The sequence below is a fragment of the Cherax quadricarinatus genome, chromosome 8 (assembly GCF_038502225.1).
Source record: "Cherax quadricarinatus isolate ZL_2023a chromosome 8, ASM3850222v1, whole genome shotgun sequence".
Classification (NCBI taxonomy): domain Eukaryota; kingdom Metazoa; phylum Arthropoda; class Malacostraca; order Decapoda; family Parastacidae; genus Cherax; species Cherax quadricarinatus.
This window is the reverse complement of record NC_091299.1, coordinates 20,173,074-20,197,984: the sequence shown is the minus strand read 5'-3', so window position 1 is coordinate 20,197,984 and position 24,911 is coordinate 20,173,074. Positions and strand designations below refer to the sequence as shown.

Here is a 24,911-nt window from a genome sequence, read left to right as displayed (position 1 = left end):
GTCAGTGTTTTCGCGTTTGTTCAAACATGTATACCTGGAGATACCTGGAGAGGGTGCAAACAGCCCGGTCTGAGACCAGGCTGTTTGCACTGGGACGTATATCCTTAAATATCTAACGAAGGCACTTGTCATGCACTGTTGAAAGGTATCCAGTGGCTCGGTTGGTATTGCATTCTCCTCATACAGCAGTGTCCGTGGTTCGATCTCCGGCACGGAGATCGAACCACGGAGTTAATCGACAAGTATGGGTGGTATCCCAGGAGGTGGTATGAGCCGAGATAAATCTTAGTCTGTAAAATTCATTGTAACAAAAAAAAAAAGTGCCTGAAACTATTTTATTCCTTACGTGGTGGTTTGCATATCAGGATTTGCAATATATTACACAGATATACAGTATATAAGTTTTTTTTTAACAACTAAGAAAACAAAATTGAATATAAAAGATAAATACGAAAGATAGCCTAGTGTCAGGTGAAGGGCGTCAGGTACCGACTACTTGCTACTCTGAACCCATGTAAATTATCTAGAAAATATGTAAACAGGAGACCACTGTTTCCAAGTGAATAGTGTAACTAAATGATTATTAAGCTGTAGTCAGAGCTAATGTGTAACTACGAAGGTCTTAAATCTAACCTCTTTTGTTTTTGTTACGTGTTTAAAATATTTGCACCTTGTGTATAATCTTCATCCTCCAGTGTAGCCACGAGGCTACCACCAGTGTAGCCACGAGGCTACCACCAGTGTAGCCACGAGGCTACCACCAGTGTAGCCACGAGGCTACCACCAGTGTAGCCACGAGGCTACCACCAGTGTAATCACGAGGCTACCACCAGTGTAGCCACGAGGCTACCACCAGTGTAGCCACGAGGCTACCACCAGTGTAGCCACGAGGCTACCACCAGTGTAGCCACGAGGCTACCACCAGTGTAGCCACGAGGCTACCACCAGTGTAGCCACGAGGCTACCACCACTGTAGCCATGAGGCTACCACCACTGTAGCCATGAGGCTACCACCACTGTAGCCATGAGGCTACCACCACTGTAGCCATGAGGCTACCACCACTGTAGCCACGAGGCTACCACCACTGTAGCCACGAGGCTACCACCACTGTAGCCACGAGGCTACCACCACTGTAGCCATGAGGCTATCACCACTGTAGCCATGAGGCTACCACCACTGTAGCCATGAGGCTATCACCACTGTAGCCATGAGGCTACCACCACTGTAGCCATGAGGCTACCACCACTGTAGCAATGAGGCTATCACCACTGTAGCAATGAGGCTATCACCACTGTAGCAATGAGGCTACCACCACTGTAGCCATGAGGCTACCACCACTGTAGCCATGAGGCTACCACCACTGTAGCCACGAGGTTATACTCGGATGCAACTTTACAGAGGCTATTATTATACGTACTACAATCAAAACTAAGTGTTACACCCACAAGGGGGTTACAGCGCTGCGGGACAGGATGCGCTGAACATGAAATATGCGAAAAATCAGACCATTATTATAATCAAGGGGGAAGCGCTAAACCCGTAGGATTATACAGCATCTGTGGGGAGATGTGGAAGGTATTCAGGCTTAATTTGGGGAACAAACACAGATCCAGTTCCCCTAGAGCCCCTCAGCAGCGCCAAGGAACCTCCCTTGAGGGGGGGGGGGATCACACTAGCGAGGTTTAGGAGTATACAAGAGACGGAGTGAAAAGAGAAGACCTGGGCCGGGACACCACCGGCCAACCTACAAGGGAAGGTTCCTCTGACACTCCTTTATATCCACATTCTAAACAGCTTCTAAAAATATTAGTAGATCAAAAATTAGTTAGAATAAGTGAACTAATTATTCGTGTGTAACTAATTTTCATACGTAATTAAATATCTTCTGTGGGATACAGTGACTGATAAATACGGTTTAGTTTTCATTACTTGCTATATATATAAATATATTTTTTTGTTCACCTAATAGGATTAATTAAAAACGAACCTTAATTTATATGTATTTGTACATTTACATTAAATATATATAATACAGTAGTCAGTATTTATTGAAAAAATAATGGTGGATATATCACAGCAAACTCAAAAGACTCTGGGAATCATACGATAGGGAACTTCCTTGCAGTACTTGTCCCAAGCTGAGCCGTACTTGGCTCGACACTTTTCTTCGTCTCTGAAGACTCTGTGAACAAGGAGCACAGTAAGGAAGATCACGTACAAAAAAGGCCACACACCATACCCGAGCCCTGGCAGGCACCAGGCTAAGGAGAGTAACAACTCTAGAGTGTAGTTCAGATGTCTGGCCACGCCCCAAGACCCGGAGGTAAGCAATTTAGAGTACTTATGGCCAGTAGCACTCTTGTACTGCGCTTCTATGTAAGTAACTGGTCGTCCCCAGAGGGAACACTTGCCATCATGAGCGCGGAAGTGTTCTTTCTCCCAGTCAATGCGATAGTTCAACAGTATCGCGCACACGCCTAGTATGAAGAAGAGCGTGGCAGTGCTCGCAGATACCTGAGGAGGGTGAGCCACGAGATAGTAGGAAGAGTACGTGTATAGGGAGGGTACAAACACAAGACACCCCCAGCAGATGTAGTAACCCGCACGGTCCAGGATAATGTCTAATGTATTGAAGTAACCCGTCTCCCACCAGAAAAACTTGCCCAGGTATATGGTCTGGAGCGTGGCACACACCAGGTGCCCCATACTGAAGCCATTCTTCTCCCAGCCAGCCAAGAAGAAAGAGACCACCAGCAGTTCCCAGGCGAGAAGACCGAACCTGCAGTTGGTAAGTTGCTTGACGTCTACCCCAAGCAGTCTTGGATGCAACTCCATCCCACGGTAGAACTCGTACAACAGCGGTTTGGACTCAATCGCCTCCGTCGATTCTGGCCATTTCTTCCCTTTCACGAGCAGGTATATGCACAGCACGAAAGCCAAGATGTTGCACGATGCAAGTATCTGAAACAAGCACCAGTAAAGTCTGGTTGAATAAAATGGAATTAGTTTTGACATAGTTTATAACCACTGGTAATAATAAAAGTTACTAATTCCGCTTTTTTACATTTTGGAAGTTATGAAATATGTCACGGGAGACATAAGGGTAGCAGGTGACTAGCAGGAAGAAGGCAGCCAAAGAAACCAAGAAGAACTGGAAGCCGTTAGCCTTGTAGACGGGTGTGTAGCCGAAGTGAGTTTGGGGGCCGCTGAATACCTTGCCAGGGACCTGAAATACAAAAGTACCGTTTCATTCTCTTCTATGTACTAACCAGCTCTCCTTAAGGAACACCTATCTTAAAAAAATCTGCTAATCTCTGCGCTGTCCAAAATAACTGGCTAATGGATTATGTAAAGAAAAAGGTAAAAACTTGCATTCTTACAATTAAGCATTTTTTTACATTATACAATACCACTTCACAGACACCATAATTATTTTTTTAAACATTCAGTTTACATCTACACGATATTTACACTTGCATATCGGTACAACATTTCCGGGTAAACAGAAAGCTGCCAAGATTGGATTCACAGCTGACAAAGGTTTGAGAGTAATCCATGAAATATTTGAAGACTAGTATTAATACCTCTAAGCATACACGTCCAATTTACTCATATTCCGTCAGTTTAAAATATCAGTTTAATACATGGATAATTATGAAAGGCTGATTTTGTATACGTGGAAACAAAAGGCTTATTTTACAGAGGGAACTAAAGAAAAGGCTTAGTTTAAGTGTTGGGACTTAAGCCTACAATAATGCTTACTTGTAGCTCCTCTGCTACACCAGACAGAATGCTTAACATGCGAGATTTACTGAAAGATGACACCAGCTGAACATACCCAAAGTGAGAGCAGCGCCCACAGTAGAGTAAAGAGGACCACCGTCCAGGAGTGGGCGTCCCCTAGCATGCTCCAGCTGTTAGTACCATCACCGCCCACCTGAGCCAGGTACTGCACGCCCACGCACGTCGTCACCACCATCACGGGCGGCCCCACATAGTACCGCAACACGCTGTACACCGCCATGTGTGCACGTGAAACAACTGCCTCCACACCTGTAATATTAAATTGCCGCTATAAGCAGCATTATTTAGATAACGTTTCGTCTCAATATAGTTTGAAAGGGGAGGTTATGTTAGGCGGGTCAGTCTGGGGGAGAGAGGGAAAAAAATTAACCCTCAGTTTGTTTTTACTGGGTAAATACCTTTGATATACCTTTGAAGAGTTTCGAGACTTTATCTACTCTCTGAGCCCGGCCATGGGCCAGGCTCGTCTGGTGCTTGCCTGGTCAACCAGGCTGTTGCTGCTGGAGGCCCGCTGCCCCACATATCCATCACAGCCTGGTTGATCTGGCACCTGGTGAAGATACTTGTCCAGTTTCCTCTTGAAGGCTTCAACACTTGTTCCAGCAGTGTTTCTGATATCTTCTGGTAAGATGTTGAAAAGTCTGGGACCCCGGATGTTGATACAGTGTTCTCTTATTGTCCCCACCGCACCCCTGCTCCTCACTGGGTTTATTTTACACTTCCTACCATATCTCTCACTCCAGTATGTTATGGCAGTGTGCAGATTTGGGACCAAGCCCTCGAGTACCTTCCAGGTATATATTATCATGTACCTCTCTCTCCTCCGCTCCAATTAATACATGTTCAAGACTTGCAGGCGTTCCCAGTAGTTTAGGTGCTTTACTGGCTCAGTGTGAGCCGTAAACGATATCTGTATTTGTTCCAGCTCCGGTATTTTCGCCCAATATCTCTTACTAGCTGCTTGTGTAAAACATTTAAGAGAATGATTCTTAATAGTCTCATGTACAGAATCAAAATTTTTGTCTCCCCGGTTACATGGTTTCATGCATGGAAGGAGCATGCATCATTGCATAGCCACCTTTCTCACCCTGCACACTGACAGCTCATACACTACCTTCCTTGACTTTAAATCCGCTTTCGATGTAGCCAACCGACATGTAATCATTAGTGAACTTGCCAGAATGGATGTTGGAGGATGGCTTCTCCGCTGGATTATAGGCTACCTGTCCAACAGAAAATCGTCTGTGTTGTTCCAGGGACATAGAAGTGTAACTAAAGACTTTGAATTAGGAACCCCACAGGGAGGTGTGCTCAGTCCCACACTGTTCAATATTCTAATTAATGAATTACTTAATGCTATGCCTAGTCAGCCCCATCATTATATGATTAGTTTTGCTGATGATATAATGATTCACACCACCGGATTCTCCAACACTCAAAACATTCTTAATCATGTACTAGCCTCGTGTCAGGACCTGGGGTTGATAATCTCTACTGATAAAACAAAGATACTCAATAGGATTGCAAATCACCTGGATTCCCAAAATCTGCACAATCCAGGGCAACATGGGTTCAGGGCAGGTCGCTCCTGCCTCTCACAACTACTGGATCACTATGACATGGCCTTGGATGCACTGGAAGAAAATCAGAATGCAGATATAATATACACAGACTTTGCAAAAGCATTTGACAAATGCGATCATGGCGTAATAGCCCATAAAATACGTGCTAAAGGAATAACTGGGAAAGTGGGGAGATGGATCTTCAACTTCCTAACAAATCGAACACAAAGAGTAGTGGTCAACACAGTTAAATCGGAGGCTGCCATAGTGAAGAGCTCTGTTCCACAAGGCACAGTACTCGCCCCCATCTTATTCCTTATCCTCATATCAGACATAAACAGAGATATACACCACAGCACCGTATCATCCTTTGCGGATGATACTAGGATCTGCATGAGGCTGTCATCTGCTGAGGACGCGGTTAACCTCCAAGAAGATATAAACAAAGTTTTCCAGTGGGCAACGGTAAACAATATGATGTTCAATGAGGACAAATTCCAACTACTCCGTTATGGAAAACTGGAGGAGATAATAACTAGAACATAGTATACTACCGACTCCGGCCATACAATAGAGCGGAAAAATAATGTAAGGGACCTGGGAATAGTAATGTCTGAGGATCTCACTTTCAAGGATCACAACAGTGCCACGATCGCACGTGCAAAGAAAATGATAGGATGGATAATGAGAACTTTCAAAACGAGAGATGCCAAGCCCATGATGATCCTTTTCAAATCACTTGTTCTCTCTAGGCTGGAATACTGCTGTACATTAACATCCCCATTCAAAGCAGGTGAAATCTCAGATCTAGAGAGTGTACAGAGATTCTTTACTGCACGTATAAGTTCTGTCAAGCACCTTAACTACTGAGAACGCTTGGAAGCACTTGACTTGTACTCGTTGGAACGCAGGAGGGAGAGACATCATAATCTACACTTGGAAAATCTTGGAAGGAATGGTCCCAAATCTGCACACAGAAATCACTCCCTACGAAAGTAAAAGACTGGGCAGGCGATGCAAAATGCCCCCAATAAAAAGTAGGGGCGCCATTGGTACACTAAGAGAAAACACCATAAGTGTCCGGGGCCCAAAACTGTTCAACAGCCTCCCATCAAGCATTAGGGGAATTGCCAATAAACCCCTGGCTGCCTTCAAGAGAGAGCTGGACAGATACCTAAAGTCAGTGCCGGATCAGCCGGGCTGTGGCTCGTACGTTGGACTGCGTGCGGCCAGCAGTAACAGCCTAGTTGATCAGGCCCTGATCCATCGGGAAGCCTGGTCATGGACCGGGCCGCGGGGGCGTTGATCCCCGGAATAACCTCCAGGTAACCTCCAGGTAAGGTAACCTCCAGGTAACCTCCTCGACAGAGAGGCACAGTTCGTCAGATCCAATTGCATGATGGGTCTCTTCTAGAATATGTAAGCAGATACAGGTATCTAGGCTTTGAGGTTCCACTACTTGGACCTGTTGTAACAAGACTTTGTCGCCAATACAAAGAAAGACTAAGAGCACTTAGAGTTGTGGCTGGGTTTCACCCCAGGTATGGTGCTAATGTTAAAATTGTAAAAATTATGTATCTTGCATATATTAGATTATTGGTTGATTATGCTGCTCCACTACTTGCTTTTGTGTCTGACTGCATGCGTTAATGTGTTCATTGAGGCGTGTTTCGAGGTTCCTTCCTGTTTCACCTATATATATATATCCTGTCACAGCCTCCACAAGGCATAAACTCCTGCATTGACTGGTTCATGGTGGTTCGATTTTGTTCCTTATGGAAGTGCTGGATGTGATGGCGACTCTAGTGTTAATTTGTGCCAGTACCTTGGAAACGTTCAATGCAACGTGGCTCTCGGGATTGATTAACTTTGTTAGAAGTAGTGTTGGTGCGTCGAGAACTGATGATCTGAAGAACTCTTTTCTTGCATACAACCTAATTAGGTGTTGAAAAATAATTTTTTTTTTGTATTTATCCTAGGGTATTAAATAGAGGGGGACGGAGGTGTAAGCCAGTGGAAAACCTCTGTCAGATGACCGAGAGCTCCAGTGGCGGTTCATCATGTGACTAGGACCTGCGTTAGGAAACTTGTCCTGTTTCCTGACGGAGCTTATCTTAAAATACAGTTCCAAAGCATTATGTATATTCCCCCTCCCCTATTTGTTACACCAGTTTTACAGGTTTAAGAGGAGTTATCCTACCTTGGCTCATTTCAAAGCTCAGTCCTATCTATGGTATACTACCACCACCCCAGGATGCCACTCACATCAGACAACTAACACCCAGATATCTACTTACTGCTAGGTGAACAGGGACAGCAGGGGTAAACACTCCTAATGTTTCCACCCGTACTGGGGATCGAACCAGAACACTGAACCGAGTGCACTACCAACCGTTCTTTGTAATCTAGTTGTCCTTGTATATCCCAAGTCATTTAACGGCACAAGTTATTTTTAATGGAGCATTACTACTCTATCCGTGTGTGCGTGCTGGGTGGGTGGGTGGGGGGAAGGGGGTTCGTGCGGGGTAGGTGTGCATGCGAGAACTATATCAGAGAGGACTGTATGACCTCCTGGTCCCAACACTGAAAACCTCAAACTTCCTTCGTAATCACCAGGCTGCCTCGCTCTAGTGTAATTGCTGTCTTTCAGGAACCTTGAAAACAACAAAAATGTTTGGGATGAGTAGAGATGATCTTATCAGATCATGTTGCCGGATGTGTGTGAGATGGATCCAGCAGCACGTCTGTGGTGCTGCAAACTTGACGACTGCCCAAACTGCCACGTTTCTTCCACTGCACACTTTAAGACCAACTTCACTATGCACGAAACGTTAGCCGTTTTAGAAAGCGTGGCAGTGACAGCAAGGCTGACAGAGGGCAGTGACCGAGCGCCGTCAACAAACTTTGAATTTCACTTTCGTTTCAGGTCAGTGACTGCGAGGCTGAGATTGTTGCTCCGAGCCACATCACACTTACCAGTGACTGCGAGGCTGAGATTGTTGCTCCGAGCCACATCACACTTACCAGTGACTGCGAGGCTGAGATTGTTGCTCCGAGCCACATCACACTTACCAGTGACTGCGAAGCTGAGATTGTTGCTCCGAGCCACATCACACTTACCAGTGACTGCGAGGCTGAGATTGTTGCCCCGAGCCACATCACACTTACCACAGCTACATTTTAGCGTAATTCACTGGTGATTATCTGAAGTTTTCACTAAATCCACTGAGAGGCAGTCGTTCTAATGAATAACAGATCTGTATGTCAGGTCAGCACCTTAACACATGTCAATGGATCAAAGTTTGTATTTTACTAATAAAACATTTGCGATGTGTCAGCTGTGCAAACACACATACATACACAAAGTTCTTTAATATAAATAACAACCTCATTATACGCTTAAAACACTTGTATGTAATACGTTTAAAAGATAATTAAAATGCTGGTTACCAAAATGTAACATGGAACACAGAGACAATTGTTACTAGGAAGCTAGTGTGACCTGTACACTCTAACACTGTCATAATATAGAGAAAAACAAACAAAACTAACGAAATTGGCACAGAGATTTCCAAGTAACGAGCGAGTGGTGCCGTTCCCTGGTGTCAACTGTGTTTACACTGCTGGCACCACCAACACAGTCCAACACTGTTAGTGAGCCACCTCCACCACCAGCACAACACTGCAGGTGCCAACTAGCGCTTAAAGTCGCTACCCCACTCCCTGTGATTCACTCGTAAATAATTTTCTCAAAAGTGTATACCAAACTAAGAAAGTACATAATTCCGAATTATATTTTATTTTAACAGATAAAAGAAGGTTTGAAAGAGCCAGCGACTGATATACAAGGTTTACTTCATGTCACCGGCTCTCACCTGTGTATATTCAATCAGTACCTTGATTGGTGTGTAGTGTATATATGGAACCGGGTTGGCAGACCCTACACAGGGTATTCAAACTCAAGTGTGCATCTCTAAGCCTTTATTTTAAAGACAATGTTTGGTTCATACAGGCGGCTGTTATCAAGTCAATATATGGCCATGTTACATATTACATCAGAAAATACGAGTATCCTAAAAAAAGGTGAGGCGAAGGTGATAGTAGGAATAGCAACAGTAGTAGTTGTGATATTTACAGAGCAGTGAGGTGAAGGCAGACTGAAATATTTATCTTCCTAGTTGTCAAGTGACTGTGTCAGGACGTAACAGGTGCTCCTGAAATAATAACCTCTACATCCAACAAAGGAAGGCTCTCACAGCGCATACATGCTCAGTGTTTACTCAATTCCTATTTCAGGGATTAAAGTACTCTTGACTGGTGGTGTGCAAGTGATGTGCAACCTCAGTGACCTGGCAGTTGACTGGCTTTAACACTAATAAACCAGCAAACTGAGAATTAATTTTATTAATTTAAATATCCTGGATTTTTGTGTCTAAGTGGAATGTATTCTAAATAGGCTATATGTAGTCGATAGGCTTTCAAACTAATATGTTCCAGGTGGATGGTAACTTTTTTATTCGCCGCCATGACAGTGGCAGGGGCGGACGTGTACTTGGAGCTCCCAACACCTTCACCTGTGTAATTGGTCTGTGTGTGCCATGGCAGAGGATCTGTAGAGGCTTGTTACAGTGGGCATAGAGCTACTGAAGGGGCCATAACACCCAGTGTGTTGTTACCAGCCATCATCAAGAACACATATGGGACTGACCACGAGGAGCTTTATGGTGTAGCACTAAATGGGGCCACCAGCTTGTTTGCGAAGTTCCTGTCAACCCAGATGCATGAGAAGATCGTCGACAAATATCAAGATATAGTAATGGAGGTTAATGACGACGCCAGTGTGCCTAACTGACGTATCGAAGCGATAGTACACTACACGTGGGTCAAACTACGCAATGTGCCTTTTGAGGCACATTGCGTAGTTTGACCCAATGGGTCCTGTACACCCCTGGCTATTTTCTGCTCCAGCCACACCCCCTGCCCTGCAGCGCTGTTATTATTATTATTATTATTGGAAAAACGCCAAAAAGTCCTACAGAGCCATAGGAAATGAGTGATAATCAGGTTTGATACGAGGAAAGGTAGGGGTTGCTCCCATACCTTGACTCGAGAATCTTTCTCCAGCATCGAGGGAACCCCCCTCCTTCCCTCTTGAAGGATATTAATCTCAAATGATCGTCTGGTTGCTGCCAGGTAACCTATTAATCTCTGAATAGTGTCAAATTACTAATCTCTTAGAATTTGCTAACTAATGACAATAGATTCTTAATCTCTTGAGGTCAGCTGCTGGTTGATGTCAGACACATTCTCAGTCTCTCGGGATGGGCTGGTAGATGGTCGAGTTGATGCAGCGGAAGAAAGGCCAGCTGTTTTCAGACTCAGGGTAGACTATGGTTCCCCTGCCGAGGAAGGCACCTACGAAACCGTAGGTGCCGTAGGTGATGACGTGGTGGTCTCCCAGGGTCAGGAGAGCCAGGTCAACCACAGAATCGTTAGATCCTGCAGGCAGAAGGAGGAGTGGTTTCAAGTTCTCCGCTCAAAGAAGCGAGATTAGCTTTTTACCTGCTAGTGGTGTGGGCGTTGATGCTGCTCCTATTACTGTTGATACCAGCCATGTACCCACTGCCGCTATTTCTGCTACTGCTATTGCTGTTACTACTGCTGCTACTGCTAATGCTGCTATCAGCAGCTATTGATATCAGTCTTAAAATTTCTACTGCTTCTACTTCTACTGATGATACTGCTACTACTGATGATACTGCTTCTACTGATGATACTGCTACTACTGATGATACTGCTTCTACTGATGATACTGCTACTACTGATGATACTGCTACTACTGATGATACTGCTACTACTGATGATACTGCTACTACTGATGATACTGCTACTACTGATGATACTGCTTCTACTGATGATACTGCTACTACTGATGATACTGCTACTACTGATGCTACAATGGCTGCTGTTACTACTACTGATACTATGGCTGTTACTAGTACTGAAGTTACTATAGTTGCTGCTAGTACTACTGATGCTACTAGTGTTGCTGCTAGTACTACTGATGCCACTAGTGTTGCTGCTAGTACTACTGATGCTACTAGTGTTGCTGCTAGTACTACTGATGCTACCAGTGTTGATGCTAGTACTGATGCTACTAGCGTTGCTGCTAGTACTGATGCTACTAGTGTTGCTGCTAGCACTGATGCTACTAGTGTTGCTGCTAGCACTGATGCTACTAGTGTTGCTGCTAGTACTACTGATGCTACTAGTGCTGCTGCTAGTATTACTGATGCTACTAGTGTTGCTGCTAGTACTACTGATGCTACTAGTGTTGCTGCTAGTACTACTGATGCTACCAGTGTTGATGCTAGTACTGATGCTACTAGCGTTGCTGCTAGTACTGATGATACTAGTGTTGCTGCTAGCACTGATGCTACTAGTGTTGCTGCTAGTACTACTGATGCTACTAGTGCTGCTGCTAGTATTACTGATGCTACTAGTGTTACTACTGCTGATGCTCGTAGTGTTGCTGCTAGTACTACTGATGCTACTAGTGTTGCTGCTAGTACTGATGCTACTAGTGTTGCTGCTAGTTCTACTGATGCTGCTAGTGTTGCTGCTAGTATTACTGATGCTACTAGTGTTGCTAGTACTGCTGATGCTACTAGTGTTGCTGCTAGTACTACTGATGCTACTAGTGTTGCTGCTAGTACTACTGATGCAACTAGTGTTGCTAGTACTACTGATGCTACTAGTGTTGCTGCTAGTATTACTGATGCTACTAGTGTTGCTACTACTACTGATGCTTCTAGTGTTGCTGCTAGTACTACTGATGCTACTAGTGTTGCTAGTATTACTGATGCTACTAGTGCTGCTGCTAGTATTACTGATGTCACTAGTGTTGCTGCTAGTATTACTGATGCTACTAGTGTTGCTGGTATTACTGATGCTAATAGTGTTGCTGCTAGTACTACTGATGCTACTAGTGTTGCTAGTATTACTGATGCTACTAGTGTTGCTGCTAGTACTACTGATGCTTCTAGTGTTGCTGCTAGTACTGATGCTAGTGTTGCTGCTAGTACTGATGCTACTAGTGTTGCTGATAGTACTACTGATGCTACTAGTTGCTGCTAGTACTACTGATGCTACTAGTGTTGCTGCTAGTACTACTGATGCTACTAGTGTTGCTGCTAATACTGATGCTACTAGTGTTGCTGCTAGTACTACTGTTGCTGCTAGTATTACTGATGCTACTAGTGTTGCTGCTAGTACTGATGCTACTAGTGTTGCTGCTAGTACTACTGATGCTACTAGTGTTGCAGCTAGTACTACTGATGCTACTAGTGTTGCTGCTAGTACTGATGCTACTAGTGTTGCTGCTAGTTCTACTGATGCTGCTAGTATTACTGATGCTACTAGTGCTGCTAGTACTACTGATGCTACTAGTGTTGCTGCTAGTACTACTGATGCTACTAGTGTTGCTGCTAGTACTACTGATGCAACTAGTGTTGCTAGTACTACTGATGCTACTAGTGTTGCTGTTAGTACTACTGATGCTACTAGTGTTGCTGCTAGTATTACTGATGCTACTAGTGCTGCTACTACTACTGATGTTTCTAGTGTTGCTGCTAGTACTACTGATGCTACTAGTGTTGCTGCTAGTACTGATGCTACTAGTGTTGCTGATAGTACTACTGATGCTTCTAGTGTTTCTGCTAGTACTCATGCTACTAGTGTTGCTGCTAGTACTGATGCTACTAGTGTTGCTAGTACTACTGATGCTACTAGTTGCTGCTAGTATTACTGATGCTACTAGTGTTGCTGCTAGTACTGATGCTACTAGTGTTGCTAGTTCTACTGATGCTACTAGTGTTGCTGCTAGTACTGCTGATGCTACTAGTGTTGCTGCTAGTACTACTGTTGCTGCTAGTACTACTGATGCTACTAGTGTTGCTGCTAGTACTACTGATGCTACTAGTGTTGCTAGTACTACTGATGCTACTAGTGTTGCTGCTAGTACCACTGATGCTACTAGTGTTGTTGCTAGTACTACTGATGCTACTAGTGTTGCTGCTACTACTACTGATGCTACTAGTGTTGCTGCTAGTACTGCTGATGCTACTAGTGTTGCTGCTAGTACTACTGATGCTACTAGTGTTGCTGCTACTACTACTGATGCTACTAGTGTTGCTGCTAGTACTGCTGATGCTACTAGTGTTGCTGCTACTACTACTGATGCTACTAGTGTTGCTGCTAGTACTGCTGATGCTACTAGTGTTGCTGCTAGTACTACTGATGCTACTAGTGTTGTTGCTAGTACTACTGATGCTACTAGTGTTGCTGCTACTACTACTGATGCTACTAGTGTTGCTGCTAGTACTGCTGATGCTACTAGTGTTGCTGCTAGTACTACTGATGCTACAAGTGTTGCTGCTACTACTACTGATACTACCAGTGTTCCTGCTACTACTATTAGCGTTGTTGCTACTGCTTATGCTACTAGTATTGCTGCTACCATTACTGCTACTACTTCTACTGTTGTTGCTGCTGCTGCTGCTGCTACTACTACTACTACCACTACTACTACTGTTGCTAATACTGTTGTTATTGTTGTCACTTACAATATTATTTCTGTTTATTCTGCTGATCCTAGTACTACAGCTACTTCGACTACCACTACTTATACTACAACAACAGTAGCTGTTACTGATATTGTTACTACTGGTGCTACAAGGTTAGGTTTAACTCACCGACGTGGATAACATCTGGTTGTATAAGATTTTCTCTGCACCACCGAGGTTCATCACTAGTCACCAGAAACACGGGCTCAGGGACTCTGTAACACATTAAGATCACAACTCAAAGTACCACTTACGGTAGGTTCATCACTAGTCACCAGAAACACGGGCTCAGGGACTCTGTAACACATTAAGAAGATCACAACTCAAAGTACCACTTACGGTAGGTTCATCACTAGTCACCAGAAACACGGGCTCAGGGACTCTGTAACACATTAAGATCACAACTCAAAGCACCACTTACGGTAGGTTCATCACTAGTCACCAGAAACACGGGCTCAGGGACTCTCTAACACATTAAGATCACAACTCAAAGCACCACTTACGGTAGGTTCATCACTAGTCACCAGAAACACGGGCTCAGGGACTCTCTTAAGAGACTAGGATGATTATGTTTCTTATATGCACTAACATGCTTTTAAATGTGCGTGTTTTTATCTGCGTATGTTCCCATATTATTCCTGGGATGTTTCTCTATACGAACTGGTGCGAGTGAGATGAGTTATCCCCAAACATGAAACTAGTGCGAGTGAGGTGAGGTATCCCCAAACATGAAACTAGTGCGAGTGAGATGAGGTATCCCCAAACATGAAACTAGTGCGAGTGAGGTGAGGTATCCCCAAACATGAAACTAGTGCGAGTGAGACGAGGTATCCCCAAACATGAAACTAGTGCGAGTGAGATGAGGTATCCCCAAACATGAAACTAGTGCGAGTGAGATGAGGTATCCCCAGACATGAAACTAGTGCGAGATGAGGTATCCCCAAACATGAAACTAGTGTGAGTGAGATGAGGTATCCCCAGACATGAAACTAGTGCGAGTGAGATGAGGTATCCCCAAACATGAAACTAGTGCGAGATGAGGTATCCCCAAACATGAAACTAGTGCGAGTGAGGTGAGGCATTCCCAAACATGAAACTAGTGCGAGTGAGGTGAGGTATCCCCAAACATGAAACTAGTGCGAGTGAGATGAGGTATCCCCAAACATGAAACTAGTGCGAGTGAGATGAGGTATCCCCAAACATGAAACTAGTGCGAGTGAGATGAGGTATCCCCAAACATGAAACTAGTGCGAGTGAGGTGAGGTATCCCCAAACATGAAACTAGTGCGAGTGAGATGAGGTATCCCCAAACATGAAACTAGTGCGAGTGAGGTGAGGTATCCCCAGACATGAAACTAGTGCGAGTGAGATGAGGCATCCCCAAACATGAAACTAGTGCGAGTGAGATGAGGTATCCCCAAACATGAAACTAGTGCGAGTGAGGTGAGGTATCCCCAAACATGAAACTAGTGCGAGTGAGGTGAGGTATCCCCAAACATGAAACTAGTGCGAGTGAGATGAGGTATCCCCAAACATGAAACTAGTGCGAGTGAGATGAGGTATCCCCAAACATGAAACTAGTGCGAGTGAGATGAGGTATCCCCAAACATGAAACTAGTGCGAGTGAGATGAGGTATCCCCAGACATGAAACTAGTGCGAGATGAGGTATCCCCAAACATGAAACTAGTGTGAGTGAGATGAGGTATCCCCAGACATGAAACTAGTGCGAGTGAGATGAGGTATCCCCAAACATGAAACTAGTGCGAGTGAGATGAGGTATCCCCAGACATGAAACTAGTGCGAGTGAGATGAGGTATCCCCAAACATGAAACTAGTGCGAGTGAGATGAGGTATCCCCAAACATGAAACTAGTGCGAGTGAGATGAGGTATCCCCAGACATGAAACTAGTGCGAGTGAGATGAGGTATCCCCAAACATGAAACTAGTGCGAGTGAGATGAGGTATCCCCAAACATGAAACTAGTGCGAGTGAGATGAGGCATCCCCAGACATGAAACTAGTGCGAGTGAGATGAGGTATCCCCAGACATGAAACTAGTGCCTCTTCCTTTATTTCAGCGCTGCCCAACCTTTATTATACAAAAATGTTTGTGTCTAGAATTTATACATATTCTTGAATTACCTCAATGACTCAAAATTCCTTTGAATGAAATAATGAAATTTAAAATTAAATATCAAACGGTTATTTGCACGTACCTTTGCCTGAAGAAATCAAACGCTCTTTCAAAATAAGATTTTTCCACTGGTTCTAGATTAAACCTCTCCTTGAGAAATTTAATGTAATCTTTACGGCGAACATGAACCGTGATTTTGGTCAAATTTTTGTCGGCCAGATGACTCTGCATGCGGATAGCTTCGTCAATGTGTTTTCTAGCCTTATCAACGATATCTTCTCTGAAGGTAAACTCTTGGCGAAATTGACCTCTGAATGGAAGCAGTACGTCCGGGGGGCAAGGGTTGTTATAGATGTAAATAGATTGATTGATAGGGTAGGGATACGGTGCATCAGGCGGTGGTCCATTGTTGTTGACCCTGGTAACAAGTGTCTTGTAGATATCATCGTAGTGTAGTTTGATGGTGTAGTTGTGGGAGCGGTGGCTGTCTTGCACGGGCAGGGTCAACCTGTGGAAGAACTGACCTATGTACTTCTCCATCTCCCCGTGGATCGACGCCTGCAAGCAAGATGCAAGAGTGTATCCATTTCATAATGCACTCTACGAATTAACAGATATAACATATTAACAGATATGACACAATATATTAACATACGCTCACTGGCTACTTTATTAAGTACACCCTTCTAGTTCTGGCTGCACATATACTGTAAATCTTCTGTTCAGCCACATCCCAAAGGATTAAGTCAAATTCTGACCATACCATCTGCACATCGCAACAGAAATCGTGATTTGTCAGACCAGGTGATGTTTTTCCAATCTTTAACTGTCCAGTTTTGGTGAGCCAGTGCCCACTGTAGCCTCAGTTTACTAGTCTTGGCTGAGAGGAGCGGTACCCGGTGTTTGCTACTGTATAATCCACTCATTTCAAGGTTCGACGTGTACAGAGATGCTTTTCCGCATACCGTTGTTGTAACACGTGGTTACTTGAGAGGCTGTCGTCTTCCTGTCACCTTGAACCAGCCTGGCCATTCTCCTCTGACTTCTCTCATTAACAAGGCGTTTTCGCTAACAGAATTGCCGCTCACTGGATGTGTTGTGCTTTCCAACCATTCTCTGTAAACTCGAGACATTGTTGTGCGTCAAGATCCCAGGAGATGAGCAGTTTCTAAGATACTCAAGGAAGAAGAAAAGGCATGTGGCATGCGAGCCACTGTGCAGGTGCACAGTACTTTTTTTTTCGTCCGATTTCGTTTATTTTTGTTTGTTTGAATAAGCGTACATGGCTTCTCTTCATATAAAAGATTCATTAAGATCAGCCAAAAGTGATATATATATATATATATATATATATATATATATATATATATATATATATATATATATATATATATATATATATATATATATATGCAAAACAACCACTGTGAAAGAATAGAGAAGTTCCAAGCGATTTCGTGACTACTCACATTATCAAGGAACAATGAAAGTAAAGCATCAAAGTCAGGTATATAAAGGGGTAGCCCACATCTCACTATCAAATCCCACAACAACGAAACACCTGACGCGAGACAGCAGGCCCGCCGGCCGAACTAGACAGGTCCTTCATACAACCCACCAACAAACTATTCTACCTAAGAAATAAGAATTTTAAAAAATTATTATTTGTCCAATGTATTATTAAATTCTTCCCAAATTCTACTAATTATAAATGGATCTAATTTATATAAATCAAAGGAAATATTCATATTATTATTCATATTTTATAAAACTGCTTTTCATAAAAAGCAGTTTTGACATTAATATGAATATTTCCTTTGATTTATATAAATTAGATACATTTATAATTAGTAGAATTTGGGAAGAATTTAATAATACATTGGACAAATAATAATTTTTTGAAATTCTTATTTCTTGGGTAGAATAGTTTGTTGGTGGGTTGTATGAAGGACCTGTCTAGTTCGGCCGGCGGGCCTGCTGTCTCGCGTCAGGTGTTTCGTTGTTGTGGGATTTGATAGTGAGATGTGGGCTACCCCTTTATATACCTTCCTTTGATGCTTTACTTTCATTGTTCCTTGATAATGTGAGTAGTCACGAAAGCGCTTGGAACTTCTCTATTCTTTCACAGTGGTTGTTTTGCATATTCTGAAATCACCTATTTACTGTGATCTTATTGCATATATATATCTATATATATATATATATATATATATATATATATATATATATATATATATATATATATATATATATATATATATATATATACTGAAAATTGGATTTGGCAGCAAGCCGGCACGTACTTGCACTGCCAAAAGTGTTTTGGACACTCGGTACTGATAAAACAATGCTAAACCAATTTAATCATGATGGGAAATATTTATTTATTTATTTATTTATTAACAATTTGAGCACACATACAGAGGTACAAAAAAATACAGATAGGAGCAGCATGCCAAAGCCACTTATATGCATAGCATTACGGGCTGGCTTAAAATTAACTTAAGATTAACTAAGCAATGATGAAATCAGTGATAAAACATTAATGTAAACAGATTACTATAAAGCACAAGTGAGTATTACAAAGACAGGTCATATGGTTGCATGCATTGCTGTACATTCAGTCATATGGAGTATTCTGTTAGGTAGTGTATTTAAAAAATAATAAAGTTAGATTGGGTTTTAGGTTTAACATTTATGTGATATAATTGTGAGAAACATTTAAGATATACAATTTATAAGGTTCAGTTATTCAGTATTTATTTGGTTTTGGGTGAGTAAGTGATATTTGAGAAGAGACTTGAATTTATAAACAGGTAGTGTTTCTTTTATATTTACAGGTAATGAATTCCAGATTTTAGGGCCTTTTATGTGCATTGAGTTTTTGCATAGTGTGAGATGGACACGAGGAACATCAAAGAGTGATCTGTGCCTTGTGTTATGGTCATGTGTTCTGTTGAGGTTGGCAAGGAGATGTTTGAGGGGAGGGTTAATATCAGAGTTAAGTGTTCTATGTATGTAATAGGTGCAGTAATAAGTATGGATGTTTTGTATGGTGAGTAGGTTGAGTGTTTTGAATATTGATGGAGTGTGCTGCCTGTAGTAAGAATTTGTTATCATTCTAACTGCAGCCTTTTGTTGGGTAATTAGTGGTCTGAGATGGTTAATTGTTGTTGAGCCCCATGCACAAATTCCATAGGTGAGATAGGGGTAAATAAGAGAGTGATATAGGGCCAGGAGGGCTGACTGTGGAACATAGTACAGTATCTTCGATAGTATGCCTACAGTCTTGGAAATTTTCTTAGAAATTTGTTGTATATGTGTATGAAATTTGAGTCTATTATCAAGGTGGATTTCTAAGAATTTTCCCTCTGTTAGCTTTGTGATAGGTGATCCGTTTATCGTTATGTTAAGAGGTACATCTGTAGCTCTGTTACCAAACTGAATGAAGTAGGTTTTGTCAATGTTTAGTGTAAGTTTGTTAGTCCTCATCCAGGTAGATATTTTCTGTAATTCGGTGTTTACAGTATTGGCTAGCGTGACTGGGCTCGGGTGAGAGAAGACGTAAGTAAGTAAGTAAGTAAGTAAATTTATTCAGGTATACACAATACAGTTACATAGAATTATCATACATAGCAGCATATGTGTAGAGAACCTAGGATAACCCAAAAAAGTCAGACAGAGTGACTTATTTCCATTAGTGTCATCTGCAAAAAGTGTGGGTTTGAGTAATTGCGAAGCATTTGGTAGGTCATTTATGTATAGGAGAAAGAGAAGAGGGCCAAGGACCCCTGTAATACACCTTATTTTCGTCTCCCCCCCTCCCCCCCAAAAAAAAAGTGTATATGTTATTAACATTTAGGAAAATATCTTCCCTTTTCACCCGTTTCTGCCTTGTATGACCCTTATGGGTTTAGTGCTTAGTTATGATTACTGTAATAATTATAATAATAATTTTCACCAGCTTGTAAAAAATTCATAGTTGAATGCTTCTTGTGAAAATCCTCTTAATCCGTTTATTATTAATTAATGGAGCTTTTTCATTAAATAGGTCCATAACTTCCGAGATATTGAGGAAAATGCATCCGAACATATTACTTTAAAACCATTTTTTTTTTTTCGAGAGAGAGAGAATCGCGCTATTAATTTATAAGCCTGCATATAAAAAAAAATGTTCTTCTACAGTTACCCCAGTAATATACACATCTTCTCTAATGTTAGTGGACCAGAGAGAGCGGAAAATTATAATTTTATGCTATACTGCTGTAGCGATCGGCCTCCGACCTTCCTCATTAAGTGAGTAAGTTTATTCAGGTATACACAAACACAGTTACATAGATTATCATAGCATATGTGTAGAGAACCTGGGATAACCCAAAAAAGTCAGACAGAGTGACTTATTTGCATTGGGGTCCTTTATATTTTCATTATTATTATAATTATAACTAAACACTGAACCCACAAGAATCATACAACGCTGCTCGACCATCCTCAGAATATGTCAGTTTTTATTCATTTTGGGCATCTGTTATGTTTGTATGCCTGGAATATACCTGGAGAGGGTTTCGGGGGTCAACGCCCCCTCTCCCGGTCTGTGACCAGGCCTCGCTGTGTATCAGGGTCTGATTAACCAGGCTGTTGCTGCTGGCCTATGTTATTCATCGAACGTCTAATATAATTTTGAAAGACCTATGATAACTAATTTAATGAAAATGTCAACAGTAGCATATTTTAAATTTATAACTCCATGAGCGACATCCATTAAGTAACTTTTTATTCAGGTACACATAAATACAGTTACACAGATTATCATACATAGCAGAAGATGTGTAGATTACCCAATATAACCACTCCCCCCCCCCCAAAAAAAAAAAAAAAACTCTGACGAAGTGATTTATTTCCAATGGAGTCCTTATAATAAGTATTATTTATATGTAAAAGTTAAAAACAGGTATCTCATCTAGTTGAAAAGTAGTTACAATGAAAGGAGATATACCAGGGGTAAGGTAGAATCAGTTATTTACATTAACATTAAATACAGTATGAGATCACTGTACATGTATGTTAGTTGTACAAGAAATCACTCTCCTCCCTTTCAGTAGCCATATTTATTAGGTACATTTTGGCTCTCTTTTTGAACTGGCTCATGCTATGAGAGGCTTTGACATGTGTAGGTAGTCTATTCCATTCCTTTATTGCTGTACAATAAAATGTGTTTGAAGCCTGGCCACTGACTCTAGGTACTGCATAGTTGTTCTCCCTCCCCCTAGCACTGTAATTACTTTGGTTCCCAGCCTTTAACAAAATTGGCAGCCAGTTATTCTGGAGACTGGTTGTGAGCAATTTTATAAACGTAATTTAACTTTAGTTGTATTACTCTGTCTCCAACATTTAGCATGTACGGTTGTTGTAATTCATCCTGGCATACATGCACTCTTGAACTCAGGTCCAGGGTGAATCTCACCATTTTGTTCTAGGTGATTTGTAGCTTATCTTTCAGTTTTTTTAAGGCAGAGTGTCATGAAGAGGAAGAGTAATGTATAATACATTATAGTCACACTATAATGTCTTATAGTCTTACTCGCATTATCTCTAATTTCCCCTAATTTACACTTACACTCACCCAAATGATTGTAAATATAAAATTCCTAATATATAGCAATTGCCTATTAAATATGAAGTTAGTCCTAAGTTTGCCTAAGAAACTCTTCCATTATGTGAGCTTTAATAGAAACAGTGTGTCACACCAAGACAAATTCAATCCCATTACTAAATTTACCATTTGCAATGTTATGTGATAGGCACTACGTCCTTATTATAAATCTAATTATGCATGTACCTAATTGGGTATGTATCAAATTATGTATGTATCTAACAATGTATGTTCAAATGTACTGCTCCATAACCTATATCAGTACAGAGTAAGGATCAGTATTAGATATTGTAGATATCGTAGTAGATATTGTAGTAAATTGTAGTAGTCTGCCCGAAATGCCAAGGTATGGTAGCTGCCTTCTTCGTAATTAATAATTTATAACATGTTGACCACACATTTTAAGCTTTACAAGGAAATAAACATTTTTATTTTTATTTTTGATCAATACATTGTATGAGACCTAGACAGAGGGTCCTACTAACCTCAGTAGGTAGACACTGTGCCTGTCTATCTAGGAACTTTAGTCTGGCATTTGCTTTCTTTACTACACTGTTGTTCCCTTTTAGTTCTCATGACATGCTTGGGTCAAAGGGAATTCCCAAATATTTCAATGAATTTACTGAAATAATGGGTTCCCCATTACACTGGACATTAAAAAATATTTACCCTTTTCAATATATGCTTCGTGCCAAAGAGTATGGCTTCCGTTTTACCGAGGTGCAATAATAATTTTTGTCTACTGACCACTTGCTACAGGACTCTAGTTCTAGTGATAGTACATTAGCAATGTGTTGTGGGTCTTTACCTGATACTAACAGAGCATTATCATCTGCGTACAGCAGTAGCTTACATTTGACATTGATAGGCATGTCATTCAGGTAACACATGAAGAGTAAAGGACCCAGAATACTACCTTGGGGAATCTCATATGTTACTGGCAGGGGTTCTGATTCTGTGTTGTTGATCTTAAGATAAGATAAGATAAGATTTCGTTCGGATTTTTAACCCCGGAGGGTTAGCCACCCAGGATAACCCAAGAAAGTCAGTGCGTCATCGAGGACTGTCTAACTTATTTCCATTGGGGTCCTTAATCTTGTCCCCCAGGATGCGACCCACACCAGTCGACTAACACCCAGGTACCTATTTGCTGCTAGGTGAACAGGACAATAGGTGTAAGGAAACGTGTCGGAATTTCCACCCGCCGGGAATCGAACCCGGGCCCTCCGTGTGTGAAGCGGGAGCTTTAGCCACCAGACCACCGGGCCATAAATCTTGATCATTTGTTTCCTGTTGCTCAGGTAGGACTTAAACCATTCTACAGATCCTATGCCGATAGCTTGTAGTTTCTTACATAATATATTGTGGTTGACCTTATCGAAGGCTTTTTGCAAGTCTAAAGTTACCATACCTATGAAATTCCCTAGCAACATTTCAGTTCTCAGGTAGTCCATCAAATTAATGAGGGAGGTGTCGGTTGTATAAGATCTAAAACATTACTGGTAACTATGGAGAATATTTTTGTCACTAAGATACTTAAATACTTGACAGTATAACGCCTTCTCTAGAATTTTGGATATCACACTGAGTATACTGACAGGCTTATAGTTGCTGACTTCAGACCTACTATTTGTGAAGATAGGAGTAACCTTGGCTTCCCTGAATCTCTCCGGAACAGTTTACCTGGAGTTTACCTGGAGAGAGTTCCGGGGGTCAACGCCCCCGCGGCCCGGTCTGTGACCAAGCCTCATGGTGAATCAGGGCCTGATCAACCAGGCTGTTACTGCTGGCTGCACGCAGTCCAACGTACGAACCACAGCCCGGCTGGTCAGGTACCGACTTTAGGTGCTTGTCCGGTGCCTGCTCGAAGACTGCCAGGAGTTTATTGGTAATCCCCCTTATGTATGCTGGGAGGCAGTTGAACAATCTTGGGCCCCTGACACTTATTGTGTTGTCTCTTAACGTGCTAGTGACACCCCTGCTTTTCATTGGGGGGATGTTGCATCGTCTACCGAGTCTTTTGCTTTCGTAGGGAGTGATTTTCGTGTGCAAGTTCGGTACTAGTCCCTCTAGGATATTCCAGGTGTATATAATCATGTATCTCTCCCGCCTGCGTTCCAGGGAGTACAGGTTCAGGAACCTCAAGCGCTCCCAGTAATTAGTGATAGTACATTAGCAATGTGTTGTGGGTCTTTACCTGATACTAACAGAGCATTATCATCTGCGTACAGCAGTAGCTTACATTTGACATTGATAGGCATGTCATTCAGGTAACACATGAAGAGTAAAGGACCCAGAATACTACCTTGGGGAATCTCATATGTTACTGGCAGGGGTTCTGATTCTGTGTTGTTGATCTTAAGATAAGATAAGATAAGATTTCGTTCGGATTTTTAACCCCGGAGGGTTAGCCACCCAGGATAACCCAAGAAAGTCAGTGCGTCATCGAGGACTGTCTAACTTATTTCCATTGGGGTCCTTAATCTTGTCCCCCAGGATGCGACCCACACCAGTCGACTAACACCCAGGTACCTATTTGCTGCTAGGTGAACAGGACAATAGGTGTAAGGAAACGTGTCGGAATTTCCACCCGCCGGGAATCGAACCCGGGCCCTCCGTGTGTGAAGCGGGAGCTTTAGCCACCAGACCACCGGGCCATAAATCTTGATCATTTGTTTCCTGTTGCTCAGGTAGGACTTAAACCATTCTACAGATCCTATGCCGATAGCTTGTAGTTTCTTACATAATATATTGTGGTTGACCTTATCGAAGGCTTTTTGCAAGTCTAAAGTTACCATACCTATGAAATTCCCTAGCAACATTTCAGTTCTCAGGTAGTCCATCAAATTAATGAGGGAGGTGTCGGTTGTATAAGATCTAAAACATTACTGGTAACTATGGAGAATATTTTTGTCACTAAGATACTTAAATACTTGACAGTATAACGCCTTCTCTAGAATTTTGGATATCACACTGAGTATACTGACAGGCTTATAGTTGCTGACTTCAGACCTACTATTTGTGAAGATAGGAGTAACCTTGGCTTCCCTGAATCTCTCCGGAACAGTTTACCTGGAGTTTACCTGGAGAGAGTTCCGGGGGTCAACGCCCCCGCGGCCCGGTCTGTGACCAA

General features: G+C 42.2%; 2 protein-coding genes across 5 annotated transcripts in view; both read right to left on the bottom strand.

The window, feature by feature from the left end:
* Positions 1–1,988: 1,988 nt before the first annotated feature.
* On the bottom strand, positions 1,989–9,053 carry LOC128685458 (uncharacterized). 3 transcript variants are annotated; one of them, XM_053771991.1, is made up of 5 exons: positions 8,920–9,053; positions 5,338–5,439; positions 3,840–4,054; positions 3,066–3,227; positions 1,989–2,962 (listed from the first exon to the last, which is right to left on the bottom strand). In XM_053771991.1, exons 3-5 carry the CDS (start codon positions 4,023–4,025, stop codon positions 2,084–2,086), a joined length of 1,227 nt encoding a protein of 408 aa, XP_053627966.1. In that variant the 5' UTR covers positions 4,026–4,054; positions 5,338–5,439; positions 8,920–9,053; the 3' UTR covers positions 1,989–2,083. The 3 variants fall into 3 exon arrangements, with proteins under 3 accessions (XP_053627966.1, XP_053627967.1, XP_053627968.1); XM_053771992.1 differs by lacking the exon at positions 5,338–5,439 and having other exon boundaries at positions 8,920–9,049; XM_053771993.2 differs by lacking the exons at positions 5,338–5,439; positions 8,920–9,053 and adding an exon at positions 8,536–8,688.
* Positions 9,054–9,333: 280 nt separating this feature from the next.
* LOC128705649 (galactoside alpha-(1,2)-fucosyltransferase 2-like) overlaps positions 9,334–24,911 on the bottom strand; it is a 40,206-nt gene continuing 24,628 nt past the window's right edge. The window contains exons 5-7 of one of the 2 annotated variants that reach the window (XM_070082919.1): positions 16,208–16,683; positions 14,121–14,206; positions 9,334–10,866 (exon numbers count right to left, since the gene is read on the bottom strand). In XM_070082919.1, coding sequence (XP_069939020.1) covers positions 10,676–10,866; positions 14,121–14,206; positions 16,208–16,683 — 753 coding nt within the window. In that variant the 3' untranslated portion in view covers positions 9,334–10,675. Of the gene's footprint in view, positions 10,867–14,120; positions 14,207–14,268; positions 14,538–16,207; positions 16,684–24,911 lie in introns of those variants that run through there. The other variant, XM_070082920.1, reaches the window with a different exon arrangement.